General features: G+C 39.3%; 1 protein-coding gene across 1 annotated transcript in view; it reads right to left on the bottom strand.

Annotated features, from left to right (window-relative positions):
* LOC132402717 (ALK tyrosine kinase receptor-like) overlaps positions 1-26,943 on the bottom strand; it is a 324,081-nt gene that overhangs the window by 50,941 nt on the left and 246,197 nt on the right. Inside the window, exons 9-13 of the mRNA XM_059985678.1 lie at positions 24,805-24,903; positions 24,091-24,243; positions 21,445-21,543; positions 19,849-20,035; positions 3,139-3,229 (exon numbers count right to left, since the gene is read on the bottom strand). Coding sequence (XP_059841661.1) covers positions 3,139-3,229; positions 19,849-20,035; positions 21,445-21,543; positions 24,091-24,243; positions 24,805-24,903 — 629 coding nt within the window. The remainder of the gene's footprint in view (positions 1-3,138; positions 3,230-19,848; positions 20,036-21,444; positions 21,544-24,090; positions 24,244-24,804; positions 24,904-26,943) is intronic.

Raw genomic sequence — 26,943 nt, 5'->3', positions numbered from 1 at the left:
TAGCATAAAATCCTTCAGGGGGATAAAGATAGCTTAAATGTGCTGGGGGAAAGATGGCAGATGGAGTATAATATGAAAAAAAAGTGGTTATCTAATTTGGAAGCAAATATGAGACATCAAATTATGATTTAAATGAAATGAGATGACAAAATGTTGAGGTTCGAGGGGATCTGGGGAACTCTGTACATGAAATACAAATAGTTTTCAGACATGTACAGCAATTAATTAAGAAGGCTAAAGTAATGTAGATTTTGTTGCAGGGGAGTGTGTGATATAAACATAGGAATTGGTGAGATCTGTATTGCTATATACAATTTAGTCAGTTCATTTAAGGAGGGATGCTATTGCATTGGACAGAATGCTGAGAAATATTGCTCGGTTAAGCAGTTTGTGTCTGAAGTCATTAGAGTTTAGGGAAACAATAGGTGATCTTAATTCTGAGGAGGAATAACATAGTGGATACTGGGGGGATGTTTCACCCATTTGGGTTATTTAGAACTAAGAACTGCAGAGACACAGATGTGCCACTGAATTTATTCAAGATGGAGAATGATGGACATTTGAATTACAAAGGAATCAGGGACATGGGGAGAGGGTAGAAAAATTGGATTGTGGTCAAAATTAGATTGGTCATGATGTTTTTAAATGGTGGAGTGGAAGTGAAGGGTTGATATGTCCTGATGTTCTCACACCCACTACGATGATTAGGACCACAAATTAAAGTGACTGGCACAGAGGTGCACAGTACAGAGATCCTGTGTCTTCTATCTGTGTTGACAGTGTAAAAAAAGTGCAGCAGATGGAAATCCATATGGAGACAGTGTGTTTATAAAATTGATATCCCAGCTGGAACCCCTTAAATCAAGCATGATTTCTGACTTGCAGCATGATATGCTCCTGCTATTATAGTGAATTACAAGATAAAGATTGTCACCCTTTTGGTCTGTTTTCTTGTTGGCAAGTCAAGAATGCAGGCTGCATACGAATAATGACTGGGAAATTATGCAACACTTAAAACACATACAATTGATTTTAAAATCTAATATACACATTAAAAGTATGCATAAATGTTATTTTTCTAATCTATTTCCTGGGCTGTAATGTTTGATAGAACTAGAAGGCAATACTGCTTCATGCTAACAGTGATAAGTGAGAATAGCAGAGTATATAAAATATAACTGTGTCTGTACTGTCTTTCAGCTAACTAATTAACCTGTCTATCTTCACAAGATCACCAGATAATTATAGTTGAGGAAGGCCAATAAGCTCAAGTAAATCATCCATCCACAGAAATCTTAACATCTTCTACTTAGCATCTAATTTTTCTTAGACTGATTGGCTTCTTAAATGATTAAACAACATTGTTACAAAAGAGAAATTTCCTTTTCTCATGGACAGAAACCATTCCTTTTCCTGTAACTTGCAGACACACAAACGCAGGAAGGGGCTGGATTCACCAAAGCAGTTTGTTCCCATTTCTGGTCTGTGATGTAACATTGTTTACAAGAGAGGAGATATTAATAATAATATTTCACTGAAATTACACTACAGTGGGTTACGATTACTTGGACCATTGCTTAATCAGAGCACCCACTTAATGGGGCATCTCTTAAAGAACTAAAACTAGTTGAGAAAATAGGCAAGATTCCTTTTGCTTATCTAGAACACTATGCCACTTAATTGGAGACTGTTGTCAAACAGTTTTTAACCAGTGTTGGTTGTGTGCATTACGTGGCCATTAAATACTACAGTGTGCTTCAAACAAACAGTTTTTAAATAGCATGTGTTTGTGTTCAAACAGCAGCAATTTTTGTCATTGATAATTGGTGAGAAATAAGCAGTAAAACACTTCAGAAATATTTTTCTTACTACAGTTTCAAGCATGCAGGTGTGGAGATGACAGAAATGGTCAGGAGTGAAAATGAAATGATTTCACTACTTTAAGTTAGGAACTATTGAAGAATTTGAAGTAATTGACAATCACCTTGAATTGAGAAAAGGAAAATGAAGATTTGGAAGATGCAATCATTGAAAGCATTGTATGAAGGCAGTCCATTATCTGCACTAGATGTTTGCGCTGATTTTGTTCATTTGCAATCCAAAGAATGTGTCACAGATGACTTCTTCAGGAACTAATGTGTAGATTTATCATACTGTACTAGTATTAGTGCTTTTTCTAATTTGTTCTGTATTTTATTTAAAAAACATAATTTGTAACTCAGTTTGATTTTTTAAAACTATTTCCATGAAACTTTGGCTTATTGGGACAGTCACTTAATTGGGCAAAAATGGACATGTGACCCCAATTAACTGGAATCCACTATATTTATCTGGTGAACATTTGTCCTGTGGCAATATAAGCAATTATAGAAACTCAGGGACAAGCACCAAAATCAAATTTTACCTGTTGAGTAATATTTTAATTTCCTTTACACTGCATAGTAAATTTGCCTTAACCTTTGTGAGCATACTGTTTATCCAAGCTGTCTCAACTCGATTCACATTCAGTCTCCAGAAATGAAATAATGGCACAGTAAATCACTCTACCTTCGTCTAAAGGCAGAATAAAAAAGCATGTCCAACTGTTGAACATTGCTGTGAAAGGACTGTGCAAGTCTTGTTGTTCTGAGAACATCCATGAAAACACAAAGCAACAACCCTAGTTGGTGCTAGATTGAATTCTCCTATAAAATGAGCCAAAATCATCACAAGTAATGCTGCAACAATTGTGGCACTCGCCTTTCTGTGATGAGTTTTCAAAAGCATTTTCCACCACGTTTAACTCATCATAATTTTCAATGAAAGAAAATGGCACAGCAAAGCACATACAGTTGCCCCTTGACTCCTTAGGGAAATTACTGCTTAATAGCATACAGTTGATATAAAAAAAAGTGCTTGGTAAATTCTTTTTGCTTGTGTGGGAGAGCCCACTATTGTCTGCACAAATGACATAATGATGTGTTTCAACAAAAAAAGTCGAGGAATGTTTTCATAATCATGTTGCCTCTTGACAAAAGGAAAAATACACCACAGAATGACTGTAGCCCAAATCCCTTTAGAAAATAACAGAACATACTCAACACTGAGTTGTTGCTGGTTCAGAATTTATGAACCTGTGTAAACTGGCATCTTTCTTACCTTGACAGCAACCTGCAGAGGGTTGGGTTCACCTGGAATCCCTGTAACCTGGCCTTCATATACTTCACCGAAGGCTCCATGGCCCAGGCCACTGTGAAGGGAATCATTATGTCAGTACTTGCCTGTCCAAACAATAATCCACCATTTACAAAATTGAAGCTACGCAACTCAGACCATATTCTCAGTAGCTGAAACCTTCTCAATCCTCTTGGAATGAAGGTATCACTCAGTGATCTAATATTACAATACGGAATTGCAAGAATGAAACATAAAACCATTTAAATTAACAAAGCAATTTCTATTTTTGAATATGCTTCCACTGAAGTGTCATGATTTTTAAACTGAGATGAATGAAATGCCATTGCTTGACAGGTTTGATTAGACATCTAGCCACAGCACGTAAAGGAAGCTACTGCTCTGAATTCAGATATTTAATATAAATTATTTAATTGCTCAATTTTTTAGCACTAACTTTCCAATTTGCTGCACAATTTAAATTTCTTAGTTCAGATTACTAGGTAATTCAAATAGTTTGTGAAAAAGTGACAGAACTATTAGAGATGGAGGTAAATGATCTAACACCTGACAATAAATTTTCCATGCAGGAAATGCAATTATTAACTTTAATCTAATAATCTGCTTGGGATAAATCTATTAATACTGATAAAATGCCAGGGTTGTAATAGTAGAAAGTTAAGATAATAAAGAATAAATGGTTGAAATGGCAGTCTCTTTATTACAGACAGAATAACCAGCAGGGGTACAAACTACCCTTGCCCCCACACCCTTATTAGTTCAGAGCTCAAACCAAATTTATTATCCAAGTATGTATACCATGTACAACCTGGAGATTCATTTTCTTGCAGGCAGCCACAAAACAAAGAAACTCAAGGGAGTCCATGAAAAACCACAGAACAGAGACTGGCAAACACCCAAAACAGCAAATCGTGTAAATAATTTTAAAACCTCATAAATGAAATCATAAAGAATAAGAAGCTCATTAGGACAATATAAAGAATCACACAGGTAGGAGATAACTGTGTTTAACAGTCCTCTCTAAAACTGGTTATATTTTAATATTTAAAAAGTAATATATTTTATTACTGTATGCTTGATAAATGACTCTTCCTTCACATTTGAAGTTTATTTTTTTACCATAACATCTTGATGACAACTTTAGGTCTGAAGTTGGGGTTTTTCAGTTAAATAAGATGTGCTAAGGTAGTAAACTTGAGTTTTCATGCACAAACAATCTCTTCTCCAAATTGATGGAGCAGGATCTCCTCTATTATAGCAGAAGGGCAAATGTGGCTTGCAGACTCCAGAAGTGCTGTAAAAAGGCCCAGATATTCTACAGCAGAGAGAGGACGAGGTGTCATGTACGATAGAAAAGGGTTACGTGGTCAGAAGTTCCTGGCTGGCAGCACTTCATTCAGATTATTGACTACAAGTCACTGGTGGCAATATTCAGTTCAGTTGCCCTTCTGACAGTGGGCCACTGGACCACTCTATAGGGTATCACACTTCACAGCAGAATGCAACAGTCCAGATGCAGGGTTTCTACCTGAAATATTGACTACTCCTTTCCTCCCACAGATGATACTCAACCCACTGAGTTCTGCCAGCAAATTGTTTCTTCTTCTGGATTCCAGTGTCTTCAACGGATCCGAGCTTTACTGGAGAATGGGTCACAGTTGCCTGAAGCAGGACCACAGAGTGGTGATTTTGACATACTGAAGAACGGTCTTCCTTGGTATTTGAGAATCAGTGGCTAGAGACGATGTGTAGATGACTGACTGACACATTGAAAATTCGATTAAGTTATGGTATTGAGATTGGAAGTCACAGCTACCCACAGCTCCAGTGTAAATGTGGAAGTGACCACATGTTGCCACCATTCAGCTAGGAATGGACTCTTTCCTCAAAGTGACTGGCAGTGTTACTGTTTGAGTCATTGATCTATAGAGGACAGCTGGATAGGCCTGGTAGTCAGCTTTTGAAATACCTGGCTTCCTAAGCCACTCATTGCTGGTGGTGGCCCATAAGACCATAAGATGAAGGAACAGAAGTCAGCCATTTGGCCCATCGAGTCTGCTCTGTCATTTCATCATGAGCTGATCCAATCTCCCTTTTAGTCCCATTCCCCCGCCTTCTCACCATAACCTTTGATGCCCTGACTACTCAGATACCTATCTCTGCTCCACTGATGCCCGTGATAACAAATTCCAAAGATTCACCACCCACTGGCTAAAAATCTTTTTTTGCATCTCTGTTCTGAATGGGCGGCCTGCAATCCTCAAGTCATGTCCTCTCGTACTAGACTCCCCCACCATGGGAAACAACTTTGCCACATCCACTCTGTCCATGCCTTTCAATGTTCGAAACGTTTCTATGAGGTCCCGCCTCATTCTTCTAAACTCCGAGGAGTACAGTCCAAGAGCGGTCAAACGTTCCTCATATGTTAACCCTCTCATTCATGGAATCATTCTAGTGAATCTTCCCTGAACCCTCTCCAACGTCAGCACATCCTTTCTTAAATAAGGAGCCCAAAACTGCACACAGTATTCGAAGTGAGGTCTTACCAGTGCCTTATAGAGCCTCAACATCACATCCCTGCTCTTATACTCTATTCCTCTAGAAATGAATGCCAACATTGCATTCGCCTTCTTCACCACTGACTCAACCTGGAGGTTAACCTTAAGGGTATCCTGCACGAGGACTCCCAAGTCCTGTTGCATCTTAGAACTTTCAATTCTCTCCCCATTTAAATAATAGTCTGCCTGTTTATTTCTTCTGCATGACCGTACACTTTCCGACATTGTAATTTATTTGCCACTTCCTTGCCCATTCCCCCAATCTATCCAAGTCTCTCTGCAGACTCCTGTTTCCTCAGCACTACAAGCCCCTCCACCTATCTTTGTATCATCAGCAAACTTAGCCACAAAGCCATCTATTCCATAATACAAATCGTCGATATACAATGTAAAAAAGAAGCGGCCCCAACACGGACCCCTGTGGAACACCACTGGTAACCGGCAGCCAGCCAGAATGGGATCCCTTTATTCCCACTCTCTGTTTCCTGCCAATCAACCAACGCTCTATCCACGTATGTAACTTTCCCATAATTCCATGGGCTCTTATCTTGTTTAGCAGCCTCATGTGCGGCACCTTGTCAAAGGCTTGCTGAAAATCCAAATACACAACATCCACTGCATCTCCCTTGTCTAGCCTACTTGTAATTTCCTCAAAAAATTGCACTAGGTTTGTCAGGCAGGATTTTCCTTTAAGGAAACCATGTTGAGTTCTGCCTATCTTGTCATATGCCTCTAGGTACTCCGTAATCTCATCCTTGACAATCGACTCCAACAACTTCCCAACCAGCGATGTCAAGCTAACAAGTCTATAATTTCCTTTTTGTTTCCTTGCTCCCTTCTTAAAAAGCGGAGTGACATTTGCAATCTTCCAGTCCTCCGGAATCAGGTCAGAATCTATCGACTTTTGAAAGATCACTGCTAATGCCTCCGCAATCTCCACTGCTACTTCCTTCAGAACACGAGGGTGCATTCCATCTGGTCCAGGAGATTTATCTACCCTTAGACTATTCAGCTTCCTGATTACTTTCTCTGTCATAATTGTGACTGCGCACACTTCTCTTCCCTGACACCCTTGAGTGTCCGGTATACTGCTGATGTCTTCCTCAGTGAAGACTGATGCAAAATACTCGTTCAGCTCCTCCGCCATCTCCTTATCTCCCATTACAATTTCTCCAGCATCATTTTCTATCAGTTCTGTATCTACTCTCACCTGTCTTTTACTCTTTATATACTTGAATTAGCTTTTAGTATCCTCTTTGATATTATTTGCTGGCTTCTTTTCATAGTTCATCTTTGCCCTCTTAATGACCTTCTTAGTTTCCTTTTGTAAGTCTTTAAAAACTTCCCAATCCTCTGTCTTCCCACTAATTTTTGCTTCCTTGTATGCCCTCTGCTTTTACTTTGGCTTTGACTTCTCTTGTCAGCCACAGTTGCATCCTTTTTCCATTCGAAAATTTCTTCTTCTTCTTGCACCTTTCTCACTTCTCACATAAATTCCAGCCACTGCTGCTCTGCCACTCTGCCATCCTTCCTGCTAGTGTCCCTTTCCAGTCAACCTTGGCCAGTTCCTCTCTCATGCCATTGTAATTTCCTTTACTCCACTGAAATACCGACACATCGGATTTCGGCTTCTCTTTCTTAAATTTCACAGTGAACTCAATCATGTTGTGATCACTGTCTCCTAAGGGTTCCTTCACTTGCATCTCTCTAATCACCTCTGGTTCATTACACAATACCCAATCCAGTACAGCCGATCCCCAAGTGGGCTCAACAACAAGCTGTTCTAAAAAGCTAGAATTCTATAAATTCTCTCTCTTGAGATCCAGTGCCGACCTGATTTTCCCAATTCACTCGCATGTTAAAATCCCCCACAATTATCATAACACTGCCCTTCTGGCAAGCCTGTTCTATTTCCTGTTGTAATTTGTAGTCCACATCACTGCAGCTGTTTGGAGGCCTGTAGATAACTGCCATCAGGGTCCATTTACCCCTGCAATTTCTTAGCTCAACCCATAAAGATTCTGTACCTTCCGATCCTATGTCAACTCTTTCTAATGAATAAATATAATTTCTTACCTTTAAAGATATGCCACCCCCTCTACCTACCTGCCTATCTTTCTGATACACCGTGTATCCTTGGACGTTCAGCTCCCAGAGACATGCATCCTTTAGCCTCGTCTCAGTGATGGCCACAATATCGTACCTGCCAATTTGAAACTGTACAACAAGATCATCCACCTTATTCCTTATGCTGCATGCATTGAAGTATAACACCTTAAGTCCAGTATTTGGTACTTTTTGCATTGATTGCACTGCAACTCATCCCAATGGCTGCAAATTTGCTCCATCACCTGCCTGTCCTTCCTGACATCCTTACTGCTCACTACCTTAGACCTGTTTCGGTTTTCCATCTCCTCCGCTCCATCATTCCGGTTCCCATCCCCTTGCCAAATTAGTTTAAACCCTCCCTAACAGCTCTATTAAACCCTCCCACCAGGATATTGGTCCCCCTAGGATTCAAGTGTAACCCGTCCTTTTTGTACAGGTCACACCTGCCCCAAAAGAGGTCCCAGTGATCCAGAAACTTGAATCCCTGCCCCCCGCTCCAATCCCTCAGCCACACATTTATCCTCCACCTCATTCCATTCCTACTCTCACTGTCGCGTGGCACAGGCAGTAATCCCGAGATTACTACCTTTGTGGTCCTTCTTCTCAACTGCCTTCCTGACTCCCTATATTCTCCTTTCCGGACCTCTTCCCTTTTCCTACCAATGTCATTGGTACCTATATGTACCACGACCTCTGGCTCCTTACCCTCCCACTTCAGGATATCTTGGACACAATCAGAAACATCCCGAACCCTTGCACCAGGGAGGCAAACTACCATCTGGGTCTCCTGATTGCGTCCACAGAATCACCTATCTGACCCCCTATCGAGTCCCCTATTACTACTGCCTTCCTCTTCCTTTCCCTACCCTTCTGAGCTACAGGGCTGGACTCTGTGCCGGAGGAACGGCCACTGTTGCTTCCCCCAGGTAGGCTGTGCCCCCCAACAGTACTCAAACAGGAGTACTTATTGTCAAGGGGTACAGCCACTGGGGTTCTCTCCAGTACCTGCCTCTTCCCCTTCCTGACCGTGACCCACCTGTCCGCCTCCTGTAGCCCCGGAGTGACCACCTGCCTGTAACTCCTCTCTATCCAGACGAAGGTCATTGAGCTGCAGCTCCAGTTCCCCAACACAGTCCCTTAGGAGCTGCAGCTAGATCTAAACCTATTCGAACTCTTCCGAATAGATCAGCTTTACTTATTAATTCTTTTATGGTTGATTCTGGAATTACTGAAATATGGCGGTTTTTGAACCCTAAAGATAAAGAATTTTCATTTTTTTCACATGTATATCATAGTTATTCTAGAATTGATTACTTTCTTATTGATCATCGTTTATTAACAGATGTTATTGATTGTAAATACGATTCTATTGCTATTTCGGATCATGCGCCTTTGAAGTTATCTATCAAGATTTCGGACTCTTCTATCAATACTAGATCCTGGAGACTTAATGCTACTTTACTTCAAGATCCAGAATTTATTACCTTCATTAAGCAACAAATTGACTTATTTTTTTCAACAAACTATAATGAAGAGATTGATAAAGGAATACTTTGGGACTCTTTCAAGGCTTTTATTCGTGGACAAATTATTTCATATTCCGCTGGTAAAAGAAAACAAAGATATTCAGATATAGCTTTATTGGTGGATAAAATTAAAGAAATTGATAAGATTTATTCCGTTACTCCTACCAAAGAACTTTATAAGAAGAGAGTTGAGCTTCAAATGGAACATAGTTTATTATTATCTTCTTCAATTGAGAATCAATTAATTAAGACTAGGGCTCAATTTTATATTCATAGTGATCGAACTGGTAAATTGTTAGCTAATCAATTAAAAGCTATTTCGACTAAGCGACAAATTATTAAAATTCGTAAACAAGACGGTAATTTAACTACTGATTATAAAGAAATCAATAACACTTTTCAAGATTTTTATAAATCTTTATATCAATCAGAATTTGACGGTGACCGGTTTACGATGGATAATTTTTTTAATAATTTGAATATTCCTAAACTGATAGATGAAGATTGTAGCTTGCTTGATGCTCCTATTTCTATGGATGAAATAAGAGAGGCTATCTCATCAATGAATTCAGGGAAAGCTCCTGGTCCTGATGGTTTTATTGTAGAATTTTTTAAAACTTTTTCTTTATTGCTTTCTCCTTGGCTATGTGAAATCTTTAATGATGCGTTTGTTAAGAAGAGACTACCTCAATCGTTTTATGAAGCTACTATCTCTTTAATTCTTAAAAAAGATAAAGATCCTACTTTATGTGCATCTTATCGCCCTATATCATTATTAAATGTAGACTCTAAGATTCTTACAAAAATTTTAGCCATTAGATTAGAAAAGGTATTACCACAGATTATTTCAGAAGATCAAACTGGTTTTATTAGGAATCGATATTCCTTTTTTAATATTAGAAAATTGATTAACATAATTTATACTTCATCACCTACAACCCCAGAATGTGTTATCTCATTAGATGCTGAAAAAGCCTTTGATAGAGTTGAATGGACATATTTATTTAATGCATTGAGAAACTTTAATTTTAGTCCTAATTTTATATCATGGATTAAATTAATATATTATAAACCTGTTGCTTCTGTTCTTACAAATAATTATAGATCCTCTTTTTTTCAATTATCTCGTGGTACAAGACAAGGTTGTCCTTTAAGTCCTTTATTATTTAATATTGCATTAGAACCTTTAGCTATTGCTATTCGTGAATCTCCTAATATTTTTGGTATTACCCGTAATGAGAAGTTATACAAATTATCGCTTTATGCTGATGATTTGTTGTTATATATTTCTAATCCTAGTAGGTCTATTCCTGCTATTTTATCCTTGTTGGCTCAATTTGGTAGCTTTTCTGGTTATAAGTTAAACTTAGATAAGAGTGAGTTATTCCCTTTAAACGCGCAAACTTTATTGAGTGATAGGATGCCATTTAAAGTTGTTACTGATAACTTTATCTATTTAGGTATAAAAATCACCAAGAAATATAAAGATTTATTTGGACTGAATTTTTTACCTATGCTTCATCAAATTCAGCAACTTACTACTAGATGGTCTCCCTTATTTTTATCATTAGTTGGTCGGATTAATGCTATTAAAATGATGATTTTACCGAAATTTTTATATTTATTCCAAGCTTTACCAATTTTTATTCCTAAATCTTTTTTTGATAATATTGATTCAAAAATTTCCTCATTTGTGTGGCAAAATAAAAATCCTAGGTTAAGCAAAAGGCAATTACAAAAGTCTAAAAAAGATGGTGGTCTAGCTTTACCTAACTTTAGATTTTATTATTGGGCGAATAATATTCGTAACCTAATGTACTGGAAACTAGATTTGGATTCACCTGTGTGCCCACAGTGGGTAAATTTAGAATGTAGTGAGGTTAAGGGATATTCTATATTTTCCGTTCTTGGTTCTTTTCTTCCTATTGATTTAGCCAAATTCAATAAACAGATATCTAACCCTGTTGTTAAACATACACTACGAATTTGGTTTCAATTTCGCAAATTCTTTAATCTGAAAAACTTTGCTCTGGACAGCCCTATTTTATGTAATTTTTTTTTTAAACCTTCATTGACAGATCAAGCTTTTAGTATATGGAAAAGGAAAGGTATAAAATGTTTTCGTGATCTTTTTTTTGAAGGTACTTTGATGTCTTTTGATCAACTATCCAACAAATTTGAATTACCTAAATCTAATTTTTTTAGATACTTACAAATTAGAAATTTCTTACATAAAATTCTTCCATCTTTTCCTAACTCAACTCCATCGGATTTTTCAGATTTGATTTTTACTTTTAATCCTTGTCAGAAGGGATTAGTAGCTTTTATTTATAACATGATTATGAAGATACAGCCAGAAATATCGGATAGAATTAGACAAGAATGGGAAAAAGAACTTCGATGTAATACATCAATAGATAAATGGGAAAAAATTTTACAAATGGTTAATTCCTCCTCTATTTGTGCTAAACATGCTTTAATACAATTTAAAATTGTACATAGAGCTTATATGTCTAAAGATAAGCTTGCCCGATTTTATTCGCATATTAATCCTCAATGTGACAGATGTCACTTAGAAGTGGCTTCATTGACTCACATGTTTTGGACATGTCCCACTTTACATAACTATTGGAAGGACATTTTTGATGTCATTTCCTCAGTATGGAATATCGATTTACAACCCCATTTTATTACTGCAATTTTCGGTATACCAAATGAAGATGGCAATCAGCTTTCCCCTTCAATCAGACGAATGATTGCCTTTGTAACATTAATTGCCAGAAGGTCTATATTACAAAACTGGAAAGAAGTAAATCCTCCTACTACATTTCAGTGGTTCTCCCAAACTATTTCTTATTTGAGTTTGGAAAAAATCAGAAGCACTATCTTTGATTCTTCAATTAAATTTGAAGAAACCTGGGGACCATTTATTCGACACTTTCATATGAATTAATTTGGCCTATTTCAGATCCTTTTCTCTACTTATACTTGTTCAGGTATGGAGTTCCGGAGTTCTTTTCTTGACACCTTTATATATTTATAAAGTGCTATTATTGCCCATGTTAGTTTTAGTTTAGTATTTTTTTTCAATATATATTTTTTCTCATATATAATTTCAATTTTTTTTTTCTTCTTTTTTCGACGATTATTTTTGTTTTTTTTTCATACATATTTATATAGACTTGATTGATTTATGTACCTTTTGTTGATGGATGTTTTAATAGGATATTATTATCCTATTACTAATGTAATCTCAAGTTTATTGAATCTGTAATCTATTCATTATTATGTGCTGTTTTTTTTTATATATGAAATTTAATAAAAAGATTGAAAAGGAGCTGCAGCTCGGCGCACCTGGCGCAGATGTAGACGTCCGGGAAGCTAGGAGACTCCAGGACCTCCCACATCCGACACCGAGAACAACAAGCTGCCCCTCACTCATACTTCCCCTTTCCTCAAATAACAGGAAAAACTGAAACCTGAACCTACCTCGCCTCGCCCGCTTCCGCCTAAGAATATTCATTCTAAATGGGAACCAGGACCACTTCATGTTCCTATGCCGTTCACTGCCAAACGGGGAGGCTGATGTCTGTCTGCACACCAAAGGAGACAATGGAGCAATAGGGAGTCTAAGTTATTGTCTTGTATTGTTTCTGCCTTATATTAGGATTGCCTCTCACTCAATCACAAGGAGCTCCCAGCTGGCTGGGGAAATGCTTGAGTTTGTTGCAACCTAACTTGGAAGGATAGGTAGGAGAAAAAAAGTCAGATTTTATCAGAAATTGTACATTCAAGACAGATGGTTTCAAGAGAGAAACACAGTTAGAGGTCATAGTGGACTTCCAAGGAGGAGCCATAGAAATATCATGGAAGTCAAGAGCAGTAGTAGTGGTATTGCAATCACTCAAGTTAAGTATGACGTTCCCCTAAGGGGTTGTCTATTGTTGGGTCCTCATGCGGCTGTAGAGGCTGATCCAGGATCCACATACTCTGACGCAGTGTGGATGCGAGTAAGTGGTGGCTGTGGTTAGTGGTTGGGTCTTCTGGTTGTTTTTTCTCTCCTTTCACTGCTGCCGCCTGTTCACTGCACAGTGATTGCTCTCATGTAGCGCAACTCTCTCTTGAACAGAGTTGCCACCCGTGCATCTATTGAGTGCAATATCTTCCTGGGTTTTAGATGTAATTTTGAATTTCTTCAGGCAGATTTTGCTGTTATCTTTGAAGCATTTCTTTGCCTACCAGGGGCTCACTGACCTTCCTCCAACTGGGACTAAAGAATCTGTTTGGGGAGACATGAGTTAGCCACCTGACTGACATGACCCATCCATTGCAGCTGGTGTTGCTTCATTGAAGTGGAAATGGTATTCATGTTGGCTTCCACCAGCAACGTTAGTCCATCTGTCCTTAAGTTGATCCTCAAAGTCCTTTGGTGGTATTGTTCCAGGGCTTTCAGGTGTCTACTGTAGATGTACTGAAGTCAAGAACTACATGTTGAAAGTGGGTAACATTAATCCAAAAGTTTGTGTAGTTCAATAGGCATGTGATCCTCAAGAGGATAGCTCAAGCAAACATTTGAGCTACACAATTGGCTCAGTGATGCCACCATTGCTGGACAAGACATGAGTTGGAAGTTGCAGGAGTCTAGTAACTGAGTGGTTGACACACACCCACAGGATGGGAGAGAGTTTGGCCAATTGAGGTGGAAATTTCAGGAATGACTAAAGCTCTTCTGATGTTGAAGAGCTCACAGAGACCAAGAGACCAGCAAATCAAGGGAATTCAGCTCATGTAAGTTCATAATTCCTAAGTGTACCTGGACTGGACGAGAGTATAGAAACAACTCTACAGGAACCAAAGGGTACAAATCCAGCAGAATACACATGCCCTATAGAATGGATGAAGCTCAGAAACACTCAGAATTCTGCAGATGCTGTAAATATTGAACAACACATACAAACAGCAGGAGGAACTCAACAGGTCAGGTAGTATTATGGAGAGGGGCAATAAACAGGCAACACTTTGCACTGAGACACTTTTCTTTCTTCCACAGGTTGTTTTGTAGCTCCAGAAACTAACCTAAAGTAAAATGCGAACCACAGGAAAATGTATCCACTTTATTTTACTTGAATGAAGAGTTCACATATGATGTGTGTGCGCCCTTATCTCCTGGTGCCGTCCCGACAAGCTTTTTGCACCGATCTTTTTGGTGATTGCTCATCACGCGCTGTGTCTTGGGCATCTGAAACCTGGCAGAGCCCATCCCTCTCCAGGTTTTTGGAGCCAGCTCGATTCGAACTCGGGAGCCTTTACTCCAATGTCCGGCACTGATGCCACTACGCCATCAGCCTGTCTCACATATGATATGGTGGTGTAAGGTCAGAAGTGAGAGATTTAAAAGAAATATTAGGGGCAGCTTTGACATGAAAAGTAGTTCGGGGCTAAGCACAAACCTATGCTGATGGAGATTATGGTGAAGATGTCATTGCCAATTTGAACCAGTCTGCAAGTGAGGAAATTGAGGATCCTGTTGCACAAGGTCTTGAAGCTTACTGATTACTGTTGATGAGATGATAGTATTGAACGCTGAGTTATAGTCGTTAAAGAGCATTCTGATGTATGCATAGGTGTATAAACCTACGTCAGGATGCTGCTCATTGACTATAGCTCAGCATTCAACACCATCATTCCCACAATCCTGATTGACAAGTTACAGAACCTGGGCCTCTGTACCTCCCTCTGCAATTGGATCCTCGACTTCCTAACTGGAAGACCACAATCTGTGTGAATTGGTGATAATAACTCCTCCTCGCTGACAACAAACACTGGTGCACCTCAGGGGTGTGTGCTTAGCCCACTGCTCTACACTCTGTATACGCATGACTGTGTGGCTAGACATAGCTCAAATACCATCTATAAATTTGCTGATGATCCAACCATTGTTGGTAGAATCTGAGGTGTAGACAGGAGGGTGTACAGGAGTGAGATATGCCAACTAGTGGAGTGGTGTCACTGCAACAACCTGGCACTCAATGTCAGTGAGACAAAAGAGCTGATTGTGGACTTCAGGAAGGGTAAGATGAAGGAACACATACCAATCCTCATAGAGGGGTCAGAAGTGGGGAGAGTGAGCAGTTTCAAGATCCTGGGTGTCAAGATCTCTGAGGATCAAATCTGGTCTCAACATATCGATGCAATCATAAAGCAAGATAGTGACTATAGTTTGTTAGGAGTTTGAAGAGATTTGATATGTTAACATATACACTCCAAAACTTCTATAGATGTACTGGTGGAGAGCATTCTGACAGACTGCATCATTGTCTGGTACTGGGGGGGGGGGGGGGTGTGGTGGTGGGGTTGTTGTTGCACAGGACCAAAAGAAGCTGCAGTGGGTTGTAAATTTAGTTGGCTCCATCTTGGGTGCTAGCCTATAAAGTACCCAGGACGTCTTCAAGGAGCGGTGTCTCAGAAAGGCAGCAACCATTATTAAAGACTCCCAGCACCCAGGGCATGCCCTTTTCTCATTGCTACCATCAGGTAGGAGGTACAGAAGCCTGAAGACACACACTCAGCGATTCAGGAACAGCTTCTTCCCCTTTGTCATCCGATTCTTAAATGGACATTGAACCCATGAACAGTACCTCAATTTTTTAAGATACATTATTTCTGATTTTTGCACAACTTTAATCTATTCAATACAGTATACATGTACTGTAAATTGATTTTTTTCTTCTTCTTCCATATTATGCATTGAATTGAACTGCTGCTGCTAAGTTAACAAATTTCACGACACATGCCGGCGATAATAAACCTGATTCTGATTCTGTTGCTGGTGCTGTCCAGATGTTCCAGGGTTGAATGCAGAGCCAATGAGATGGCATTTACTGTGGACCTGTTGTGCCAGTAGGCAAATTGGAGCAGATCCAAGTCACTTCTCAGGCAGTTGATATGTTTCATCACTAACCTCCGAAAACACTTCATCATCACTGTGGACGCAAGTGCTACTGGACAAGGGGCAGGTTACTACGTTTTTCTTGGGCATCAGTGCTTGATGCAAATGGGTAACTAAGGTTAAAGATCTGAGTGAACATTCCAGCTAGTTGTTGAGACAGGATTCATCCTCCTGAAGAATGGTCCTACTTTGGCCTCAGAGACTGAAATGACTGTGGACATTGGTGACATTTTCTCCATATTTGGCAGTTACAATGAGCTTAGGAGGCACTGAGCTCAAATCTTTAGGCCTCTGGAATCAAGCTGCTGTTGTTGCCTATGTTACTTGATCTCACTTTGTATGAGGTGATAGCATTCAAGCCCTGACACAGCTGTCGAGCATCCTTCAGTGATTCAAGTTTAATGAAATTGCCACTTTTCCTGGGCTTTCCAGAGATTGAAGCTGGACCTCTTGTAACTTACTTTGTCACCAAATTTGAAGGCCTCTTGTATGCCCTCAACAGATTGCGAATCTGATGGCTTCTGGCTGGGAAAAAAACTGATTGATTTTGTGGGGACATGTGCCTATGACTGTTTTGATAAAGTCTGTGACAACTGTGGTGTATTCATTCAGATCCAAAGATCAGTTCTTGAACATGGCCCAGTCCACTGACTCGAAGCAATCCAACAGCCTCTCCTCTGCTTCCTGTGTTCTCTTTATTTTCCTAATCTCTGGAGCCTTGCTCTTTAGCCTCTGCCTATATGCAGGTAGGAGAAGGACAGCCAGGTGATCAGATTTCCTGAAATGTCCTCTAGGCATGGAACGGTAGGCATTCCTTATCTTAGTATATTAGTGGTCTACTACATTGGGACTTCTGGTGCTATATATTATATGCGATTATAATTAGTCAGTAATTTCTTCAAATAAGCCTGATTGGAGATTCTATGATTTGAAATGTGTTGGAATGGACCATTTCTTGTTTGGTGAGAGCATCATACAATATCTCAAGTGCTTAGCTACAGTTGACCGCTAGTGGTATACAAACTGCAGTCAGGATCACGCAGGAGAATTCTCTTGGTGAATAGAATGGTTGGCATTTGAATATTAGGTATTCAAGGTCGGGGGAACACAAGAAAGACAAAACTGCTACATTGGTGCACAACACACACCTCCCCCTTTTGCCTTTTTTGAATCAGAAGTTTGGCCCATCTTCTGTATTGTGTATGAGGAGCCTTTGTGTCTGATTGTTGTATCTGGCATACTCTGAGTAAGCCATGTCTCGGTAAAGCACAAAACACAACAATTCCTGATTTCCCTTGCCCTTAGGTCTTCAATTTTGTTCTCCAGTGACTGTACATTTTCTAACAAGATGCTGGGTAGAGGGGGGGTCTCTTCCCTCTGCAATTCAGCCTGGCTTGGAGTCCTTTCCTTCCTGCTTTGCTTCTGGTGATGGTGATGAAACTTCGTCCCCTTAAGGTGAATGTGAGAGGAAACTTCTAAACTCAGAAGGTGGTGGGAGTGTGAAACAAATGGCTTAGCAGAATTGGTGGATGCAGGTTTGATTTCAACAAGAGAAATTTGGATTGGTTCATGGATGGGAGTGGTATGGAGGGAGTAATCTGGGTACAAGTTGCTGGGCAGATTAAGAATTCGGCACAGATTAGCTGAAGGCCTGTTTCTGTGTTGCAGTGTTCTGTGATTCTATGACTCTAGGTTTCTGACATTTGAACTCCATTGGAGGACTTTGGGAGGGAATCCCTGCTACATTGCTATTTCTCTGATTTAGAAGGAAATTTTAAAATGATCAAAACTTCACCTTCGTTAAACAACAGAAATGGAAGCAGCAGTAAGTTATCTAACCTATACATTTTCTGCCATTGAATAAGGTCAATGCTGGCTCTTTTTAAATTGAAGATTCACTATACTGAGTGCATAAATATCTTCATCTTGATTCCCAATGTCAACAGCCTATTTTGAGAGTGTGATCTCATTTCTGGACTTGAAAACTTTAACTCTGCATCTATTCTTCTGAGCTCCTTAAGAATTCTGTAAATTTCTCATACATGTATACTTCTAAACTCAAGAGAGGGTTACCTTAGTCTCCTCACACAAGTCTGTCGGAATCAATCTTGTGAATTTTCACTGTATACTCCCTTGGTTGCAAAAATATTCATTTTGTAAGGGTTTACTACTTCCTACAAAGGATATTGTTTTGGGAGAAGCTCTGCCCCGCTACATGCCTTTGTAAGCAGCAATACCAAAAAGCCCACTGACACTACAGTTACAAATCAAAAATATATTCGTAGATTAGAGCTAGGTGGCCAGGATAAACAGACAATGTTCTGATTAAAATGGAGAGAAAACAACTCAGAAACTCCCAGTTACCAAAACAAAAGTTGAAACTTATCCATTGAGATCCAATTTTCAGATTCAAGTAGGATAAATGCAGAATATGATTAGATAATTAAATGGTAAGATAATCACAAAAGATACATCTAAATGAGATAACTTTTAGCTTCTAATTACTGGGTACATGCCAACTCCTAAGAACTGATCTCATTCCCCTGCTATTTATTCTTGTTTTTTCATCTGTTAAAAATATTAATTGACTGTGTTTTTTAAGTTATTATGGATTTGAAATCCACTCCTATTTCTGATATTAAAATGTGTGGCTTAAGTATCTACTGGGTGAAACAAATGCTTTAAAGTCCCTTTCGTTCTCCTGGTGCTGATCTTGAATTTATGCCACTGAGCAATACATTTCCCTCTCACAGGAGCTGAAAGAAGAATTCATTATGCATCTCTTTCAATGTGGTTTAGAAGAGCGAGAGCATCCAGTTTGAGGCTCTTAGTTATCTCAGGGGCCTGAATGTAAGGGTACATCCAATACTCAGTCTTGTGCCCGGTTCTGATGTTGCAAGTGGCTGGCAGAGCATATTGACAAATAGCAAAAAAAATGTTCCATTGCTCAGGGTAACTGAATAAGGAATGCAACCAGGCAGCAGGCATTGCAGAAGGGGGCCGTTAAGCATACCTGAACCCTGCTTGCATAGATTGATTTCCAGCTAAGTGAATTTTAGAGAAAGCTTGTCTTGTTGCTTGTAGGTTCAAGGACTACATATCAGGCTGCAAACATGCGTCATTCTTGAGGACAATCAATGTTGCCCTAATGAAAAAAAACAATCTTGCTCTATTGCCTTTAATAGGAAGTGGTATTCTGACCCGTGTATAGGGTGGAGGGCACAAGAAAAGAAATCACCTGGTGTTACAATTCAGCAGTACATGATGGAATCCTTAGCTTTTATGCTCTCCTACAGGAAGAGAGGTTGCCCACACTCATTTCAGCTTGTCTGAAGAAACATGCCCAATGTTTTGGAACACATTTCACAGAGAAAAGTGAGGGAAAAATAATAAGGACGCTATTTTCATTGTGTGATTCTTTTCTTAACAGCAACTACTAATAAAGAAAGCAGTGTCTGGGTGCTGGTCTTTACTATCTCAACCCACACCGTGAAAGTAGCTAAATTATGTCACCAACCATTGTTTTACTCACCGAATGAGCAGTATGTTTTTCCGGGGAACCTCCTTGAGATCGCTGATGGAAGTAGTTTTCCCAGCAAAGCAGTAGTTTGGATTGTAGTCAGTCATGATGGTGGAAGTTCGCAGTTTGCTGAGCTTGTAATCAGGACTCTGCAGTTCCATCTGCATGGCTTGCAGCTCTTGGTGCTTGAGTCGGTACACTGCCAAAAACATTTTTAACAGCATATGAATGACCATTTTTCATATTTAAAGATAAAGCATTAATTGTTATGTGAATAATAAGACTGTGTGAAAGCAAACTATCCCTCTTTAAGGAGAACTTTTCTTTGGTTACTAACAGAATGAAATATTGGAATGTGCCGGAAGCCTAGAGGGAAAAGTCCAGTTTCTGAGTGTGTCATTGGAGGCACTGACCCAGGTACTACGTAGACGATTGTCCTGTTATCCCTCAGGTGACAAGATGCTATGACCAATACATTCACTTTCTCAAAACTCTTAAGGAAATTCGGCATGACCCCAATGACCCTCACCAATGATTCAGATGCAGCATTGAAAGCATCTGTAAACAGCAGGTGAGCGGGATTCAATATGTTGTGTGGCCTCCTTCTGCAATGTTTCTCAACCTACTGCCTGGATACATTCCTTCCTTGGATACCCTGAGCAAAGCTACTGGAGGCTGCAACCTTTTTGCAATTTGTCAAAGAGCTCAACATGGCCTTTGCAGCTCATCAGAACCAAGCACCAGCCTGAATATGAGGTGTACCATTACACTCAGGTCCCTGTGGTAACTAGGAGCCTCAAACTGGATGTTCTCACACTTGTAAACCAATTTGGACAAGATGCTTAAAAATAGAGAATTCTTTCAGATCCTGTGAGGAAGAAGTGAATCACTCAGTCTTATTGGGCAACAGCTTTGTATGGCAACTGCTCTTGCTCAAACCATGAAGAATGACAGAGTTTTAAATACAGCCTTGTCCATCATGCAAACCAGCCTCCCCTCCATCGACTCCATCTGCAATTCTTCATGCCTCAGTAAAGCAGTCAGCATGATCAATGACCACTCTCATGCTGGCCATTCTCTCTTCTGCCCTCCCCCCCCTGCTATTACCACCTCCCCCACCATCAGTCTGAAGATACAAGAGCTTGGAAGTTTGTAACACCAGACTCAAGAACAGCTGTCCTGCTATTTATCACTTTTGAACAGGCCTCTCACATACTAAAGGAGTGTTCTTTCTCTGATTACCTCCCTCTTCAAGGCACTTCATTTGTTACTGAGTTGCACTTCCTCTGTAGCTGTAGCACTTCATTCTGAATTCCGTTTTCTTTTACTATCATGTTCTGCCCGGATGGCATACAACCACAGCTTTCTCCCTTTATCTTTGTAAAAATGGCAGTAATAAACAAATAAACCAACAATAAATCTATTAACTTCTCTTGGAATTCATCTGTCTTCAGAGTGACACCAATGCATTTCTTTGAGAAAGGTTATTTTTAATCAGATTGGGATGGAAAGGACCTAAAGTTAGGATTATTTTCTGGGTTGTGCTGGATGATAGAAAGGAATCCTTAGGTACCTCAACACAAACTATATCCCAAAGATTGTACCCACCGATCATGATTCCTGAGAAGGCAAGCAGCAGAGCAGCTACCACGACCGACAACACAACAGAAAGCACAAGAGAAAATGGCAGGTGATTGTCCGGAGGAACTAGGCAAAAAGAAAGAGTATGAGAAAACAACCAACAAAGTAAGCAATCATCTGAATTGTATTCCTGGTCTTACTCATCATCATCTGAATTGTATCCCTGGTCTTACTCATCATCATCATCATCTGAATTGTATTCCTGGTCTTACTCATCATCATCATCATCTGAATTGTATTCCTGGTCTTACTCATCATCATCATCTGAATTATAACCTTGGTCTTACTCATCATCATCATCATCTGAATTGTATTCCTGGTCTTACTCATCATCATCATCATCTGAATTGTATTCCTGGTCTTACTCATCATTATCATCTGAATTATAACCTTGGTCTTACTCATCATCATCATCTGAATTGTATTCCTGGTCTTACTCATCATCATCATCTGAATTATAATCTTGGTCTTGCTCATCATCGTCATCTGAATTGTATTCCTGGTCTCGCTCATCATCATCCCAAATCTATTTATGAAGTATGCACTGGCCTCCACCTTTCATCGCTAAGCTACCCAGAGTGCTCCAGGTTCCAGAGTTCTTCACCATCATCTTTGACCATTTCTTGGCCAACACATCTGTAGCACATCCAATAATTTAACTTAGATTGTGAGGTTGGATATCCTGTAAAGTGCTTCACTCCTAAAATACCCAGTGTACTGATGGAAGATCTTTAGCCTGAAATACAAACAACAACTTCTGGAAATGCCCAGTGAGCCAGGCATCTATGGTTCTTTGACTGGGAATGCTGACTATTTCTCTTTGTACATATGATACCTGACTTGCTGAGTGTTTCCAGCATTTCCTGCTTTAATAGAAAACCCTCATTCCAATCGTGAAATACATAGATAGAGCAGGCAGCTTGTTTCCTAGGGTGGAAGTGTCAAATACTAGAGGTCATAGCTTTAAGGTGAGAGGAAGAAAATTTAAAAGTGATTTAAAGAGGCAGTATTTCCCAGGTGCATAGAAAATGGAGGGTGTCTGTCAGCTGCCGGCTGAAGTGATGGAAGCCGATACAATAGGAATGTTTAAGTGGCATTTAGACAGGTACATGGATAGGAAGGGAATGAAGAGATACAGACTACAGTTGGGAATAGTTTGGACTGGCACCATGGTTGAGCACAGACTCTGTGGACTGAAAGGTCCTGTCCCTGTGATCTTGCGTTCTACGTACTACCGGTGGTGACAGAAATGACATTGATGCTTGTGGCGGTTGCCTTTGCACTGATTCAAAACTTTAATTATCTTTTTACTTCCAGAAATACTGTCTGGCCTGCTGAAATTTCACAAAAACTCCAAGAAACAGAAACAGGCGAGGACCATATCGTGCTTGCTATGATATTTAGCAAGATCATGGCTAATCCTTCACCTCATAGTTACTTTTCAGCATTTACAGTTTCTGAGTTGAATATAATTCAGCGATTGTCCTACACAACCCTGCATGGTAGAAAATTCCAAAGATTCACGGGCCTCTGGTAAAGAAGTTTCTTCTCATCCTAGTCTTGAATAGTCAACCTATTATTTTGAGACTTTGAACCATGGTTCTAGACACCTTGGAATTTATCAAGCAAAGCCCCATTAAAAAGATCACTGTTCATTTTTACAAACTTTAAAGAAGATAGGCTTAATGCTTCCTCAGAAGGCAATTTACTATCCTATATACCAATCTGATGAAACTCTGTTGCACTCTATCAGGTGTTTATGTTTTCTTCTGTAGAGAGACATGAACCATGCACAGTAGTTTAGGTGTGGGCTTAGCATGGTGCTACATAGTTAGAGCAGGGTATCTCTATTGCTGTGGCCTTCCTCAATGCTTGTGCTTGCAAATTAAATTTCATTTGTGTGCAAGGATGTTGAAGACACTCCGAACAATAACAATTTTCAATCCTTCTCCATTTAAAAAAAGACCTCTCTTTTCTAGTATTTTTTTCTGCCCAAAATGGAAAACTTCTCATTTTCCACATTTATATTCCCTCTGCCATTTCCTCATCCTTTTAATTAGCCTGTACATATTCTTTTGAATTTACTGTTCATTCCCTCTTAGCCCATTTTGCCACTCAACTTTGTAACACTAACAAAGTTAGATATATTACACTTGTTACACTTTAGATCCCTTATTCAAATCATTGATATAGCTCAGGAACCTGTAGTGATCCCACCCATCAAAGTCTTCCAACTTGGAAAAGGTTTGTTGATTTATATTCTGTTTTCTTCCCACTGACCTATTCTCAATCTGTGCCAACATATTACCCCTGTTATCTTAAGCTATTTAATAACCTCTTGGGTGAAACAGCTTCGAAGGCCTTCTGAAAGTTCCCTTTATCTCTTCCGTTGGTTACAAACTCAAAAAAAAGTCCTAATATGATTTCAGTTTTTATTTCAGGTTTCCAGCAATCACAGCATTATATTTTATTCAAAGGCATGCCCCAAGATAAATTTGCATAATGCCTCTCTTCTAGAAAGAGAATTCTGCTGAATTTGGCTATTTTGCTGATAAGTATGTTATTTAAATATATCTCAAGGGTGTTCAGAAACATGTCAAAACTGGTACTCACAAATGCAGGTAACACTGTCTGAAGCCAGAATTTTTCCTGATTCGCACATGCAGACAAGTTCTTCTTTGATATAGTCAAATATACATTCATTATGTTCACAGTGGGTGCAATTTAAATGCAGCACAATTTCAACCTCCCCGTGGCTTTCTGTCACTGTGAGGAAAGAAAGGAACATGCAAGTAACAGAAACAAAGTGTGAGGGATGGAGAGATGAAGGCGGCCCAAGCAGCCGAGCAATGCAGGAAGGAACAGACAATCAAAAGACTGTGAAGGGCAAGATGAGGGGGAAGAGCAGTATTGTCTGCACTGAAAATAAATAACATGAATTTGATGTCATATTTATTATAGAGAAAATGTTTAAATTACATGAGGGTAGATTTTAGAATTCAATGTCTGGCAGCATCTAGTTAAGAAAATGATTTGCTCAACACAGAGTCCATTTGGTTTTCATTCTATTTGTTTATTAGGAGACAGTTTTAGTTGTGTGGAGTGAAATTCATTGCACCCGGAGCATCTGATGATGACCTCGAGACTTCAACTTAATTTTCCCAAATGACAAAATTTTAATAGCGGCCATCTTCTCCAATGGATAAATGGTGGCTGTTAAAGTGGAGCCTCACAAAATATCTAGTCTATTATGTCTTGTGTCTGGTTATCAATAAAATTCCATGATATAATACGGTTAGAATAGAACTGCTCACAGCTTTCACATACCTGCCAGTGCTGGTGTGTACAATTCGCCAAATGGACTAATGTAAGAAACACCACAGGCACCATCTTTTTCTGGATGATTACCCTCAGACGCATTTCCACCTGTTGTTAATCAAACATTGTTTAATACTTCTTATCATCCATCCTTTATAGTGTCATATGATCAGAGAGTTTCACAGCACAGAAATTCTTGAAACACATATTTAATTGGTCTCCAAATTGAGTATAAAATCAATAGGTATATTTTATTTGCTTCACATCCAGAAACCTTAAGAAATTAGACATTATTATGTCAACACTTTTAACATTTAAGAAAAACCTGGAGAGGTACATGGATAAGAGGGGTTTGGAGGGATATGGTCGAGGTGCAGATCAGTGGGACTAGGCAGAAAAATGGTTTGGCACAGCCAAGAAGGGCCAAAGGGCCTGTTTCTGTGCTGTAATGTTCTATGGTTCTATTATTTTGGAAGAAAATGCCTGGAATAGTGCTGACCTGTTTGTACCAAGGAAGTGTGCGGGGTCTGATTTTCAATCTATGTTGAGCTCTCTACGAGGATAGCAGTAGAGGTGACCTTAGCAGGATAACTCAGATGTTCTTCCAAATTTAAACTGGTACGTACACAGATTTTATTTTATTTTATTTAGAGATACACAGCAGAATAGGCCCTTTTGGCCCTTTGAGTAACCAATAACCCCTGACAACCTCGATTTAACCCTCACAGGACAATTTACAATGATCAATTAACCAACTCAGCATGTCTTTGAACTGTGGGAGGAATCGGAAGGACCTGAAGCAAATCCACAAATTCCCCAAGACTCCTTACAGAGGAGCAAGGATTGAACTCCGCATTCCAATGCTCTGAGCTGTAATCACATCATGCTAACCACAGCACTGACACGGTATTGTGAATGGTCCACCATTTTGATTCTTAAAACGACAGGCCATTCACAATACAAGTTTCCCATGGTTCAATATTGCATTGCCACATAGGGCTGCGACTAGTGGAAATCTCATACATTTACATTAACATAGACAGGTGCATGGTTATGTGCAATACAGGTGTGCTATTAAGAAACTGGCTCTTGAGAAATATTACTTCCTCTACGTAACCGAAAACTCCTCTGCACAAGAAAATAACTACATGATTAGTGAAACTGTTCATTTAAAAGGATCTAGCTATATGATATTATCATGTTTGAGCTTGGTGTAATCTATCCCTATGAATTGCCTAGAACACAATGGCCAGCTGGTTCTTTTGTGAAATAGATTTGTCAAAGACAGGTTCCTCTTAAACTAAGTAAGTAAATAAACTGGGTGAGTCAGTAACAAGGGGATAGGGATGAGTAGGGACACAATGATCTTGTTGCACCTACATTTGTTAAATAGAATTATGATCAAGTTGATAGACATTGGTATACCAGAAAAATCAATATTTTTTCAGCCTCTTATTTGCCTTAGGCAACTTTCTACACTCTATCTCTCCTGTATCATGACATTTCTTCCAGAAACAGTGTCAATGCAAAAGCATTTGCTTGGAAAGAACGTTTGTTGTTTGCAATATATCCCAAATATAAAAGGGAGAAGAATGGAATAAAATAAACATAAAGTAGATAAAGAAACATGCCACTATGTAGTTTCATGATAGGAAGGCAAATACACAAAATGTGATACATGACATCAATTGAAAATATCAAGTGAATTGAATATATTAACTCTGCTGGACTGTTATTAAGCAGTCACACATCTACTGGGTAGAGAGAGCAAGAAACAGCCTTTGCAGTCACAGATTGGCGGATTTAGGGGTGTCTCATTTGCTGCAAGATTTTGAAGTGGTAACTAAGGGACAGATGAAGGTGGGGTAGTTGATGTGGCTTATATGGAAGTTAGTAGCCTTTGGCAAAGTCCTGCATTACAAGATGATCTGGAAGTTAAGGTCACACATGATTCATGGGGAGCTAGTGAGGTGGACTCAGAATTGGCTCAATGACAGAGAGAGCAGAGGGTGATGATTAAAGGTTGATTCTCTGACCAAAAGCTTGTTACCAGTGGGGTGTCCCAGAGTTCAGTGCTGGGACCGCTGTTATTTATTATTTATGTAGATGATTTGGATATAAAGTTCACGGTATGATTAGCAAGTTTGT

This window comes from Hypanus sabinus, chromosome 12 (genome assembly GCF_030144855.1).
Source record: "Hypanus sabinus isolate sHypSab1 chromosome 12, sHypSab1.hap1, whole genome shotgun sequence".
In the NCBI taxonomy this organism is placed as follows: domain Eukaryota; kingdom Metazoa; phylum Chordata; class Chondrichthyes; order Myliobatiformes; family Dasyatidae; genus Hypanus; species Hypanus sabinus.
The sequence above is the reverse complement of the archived record's forward strand: the minus strand, read 5'-3'. Positions and strand labels throughout refer to the sequence as shown.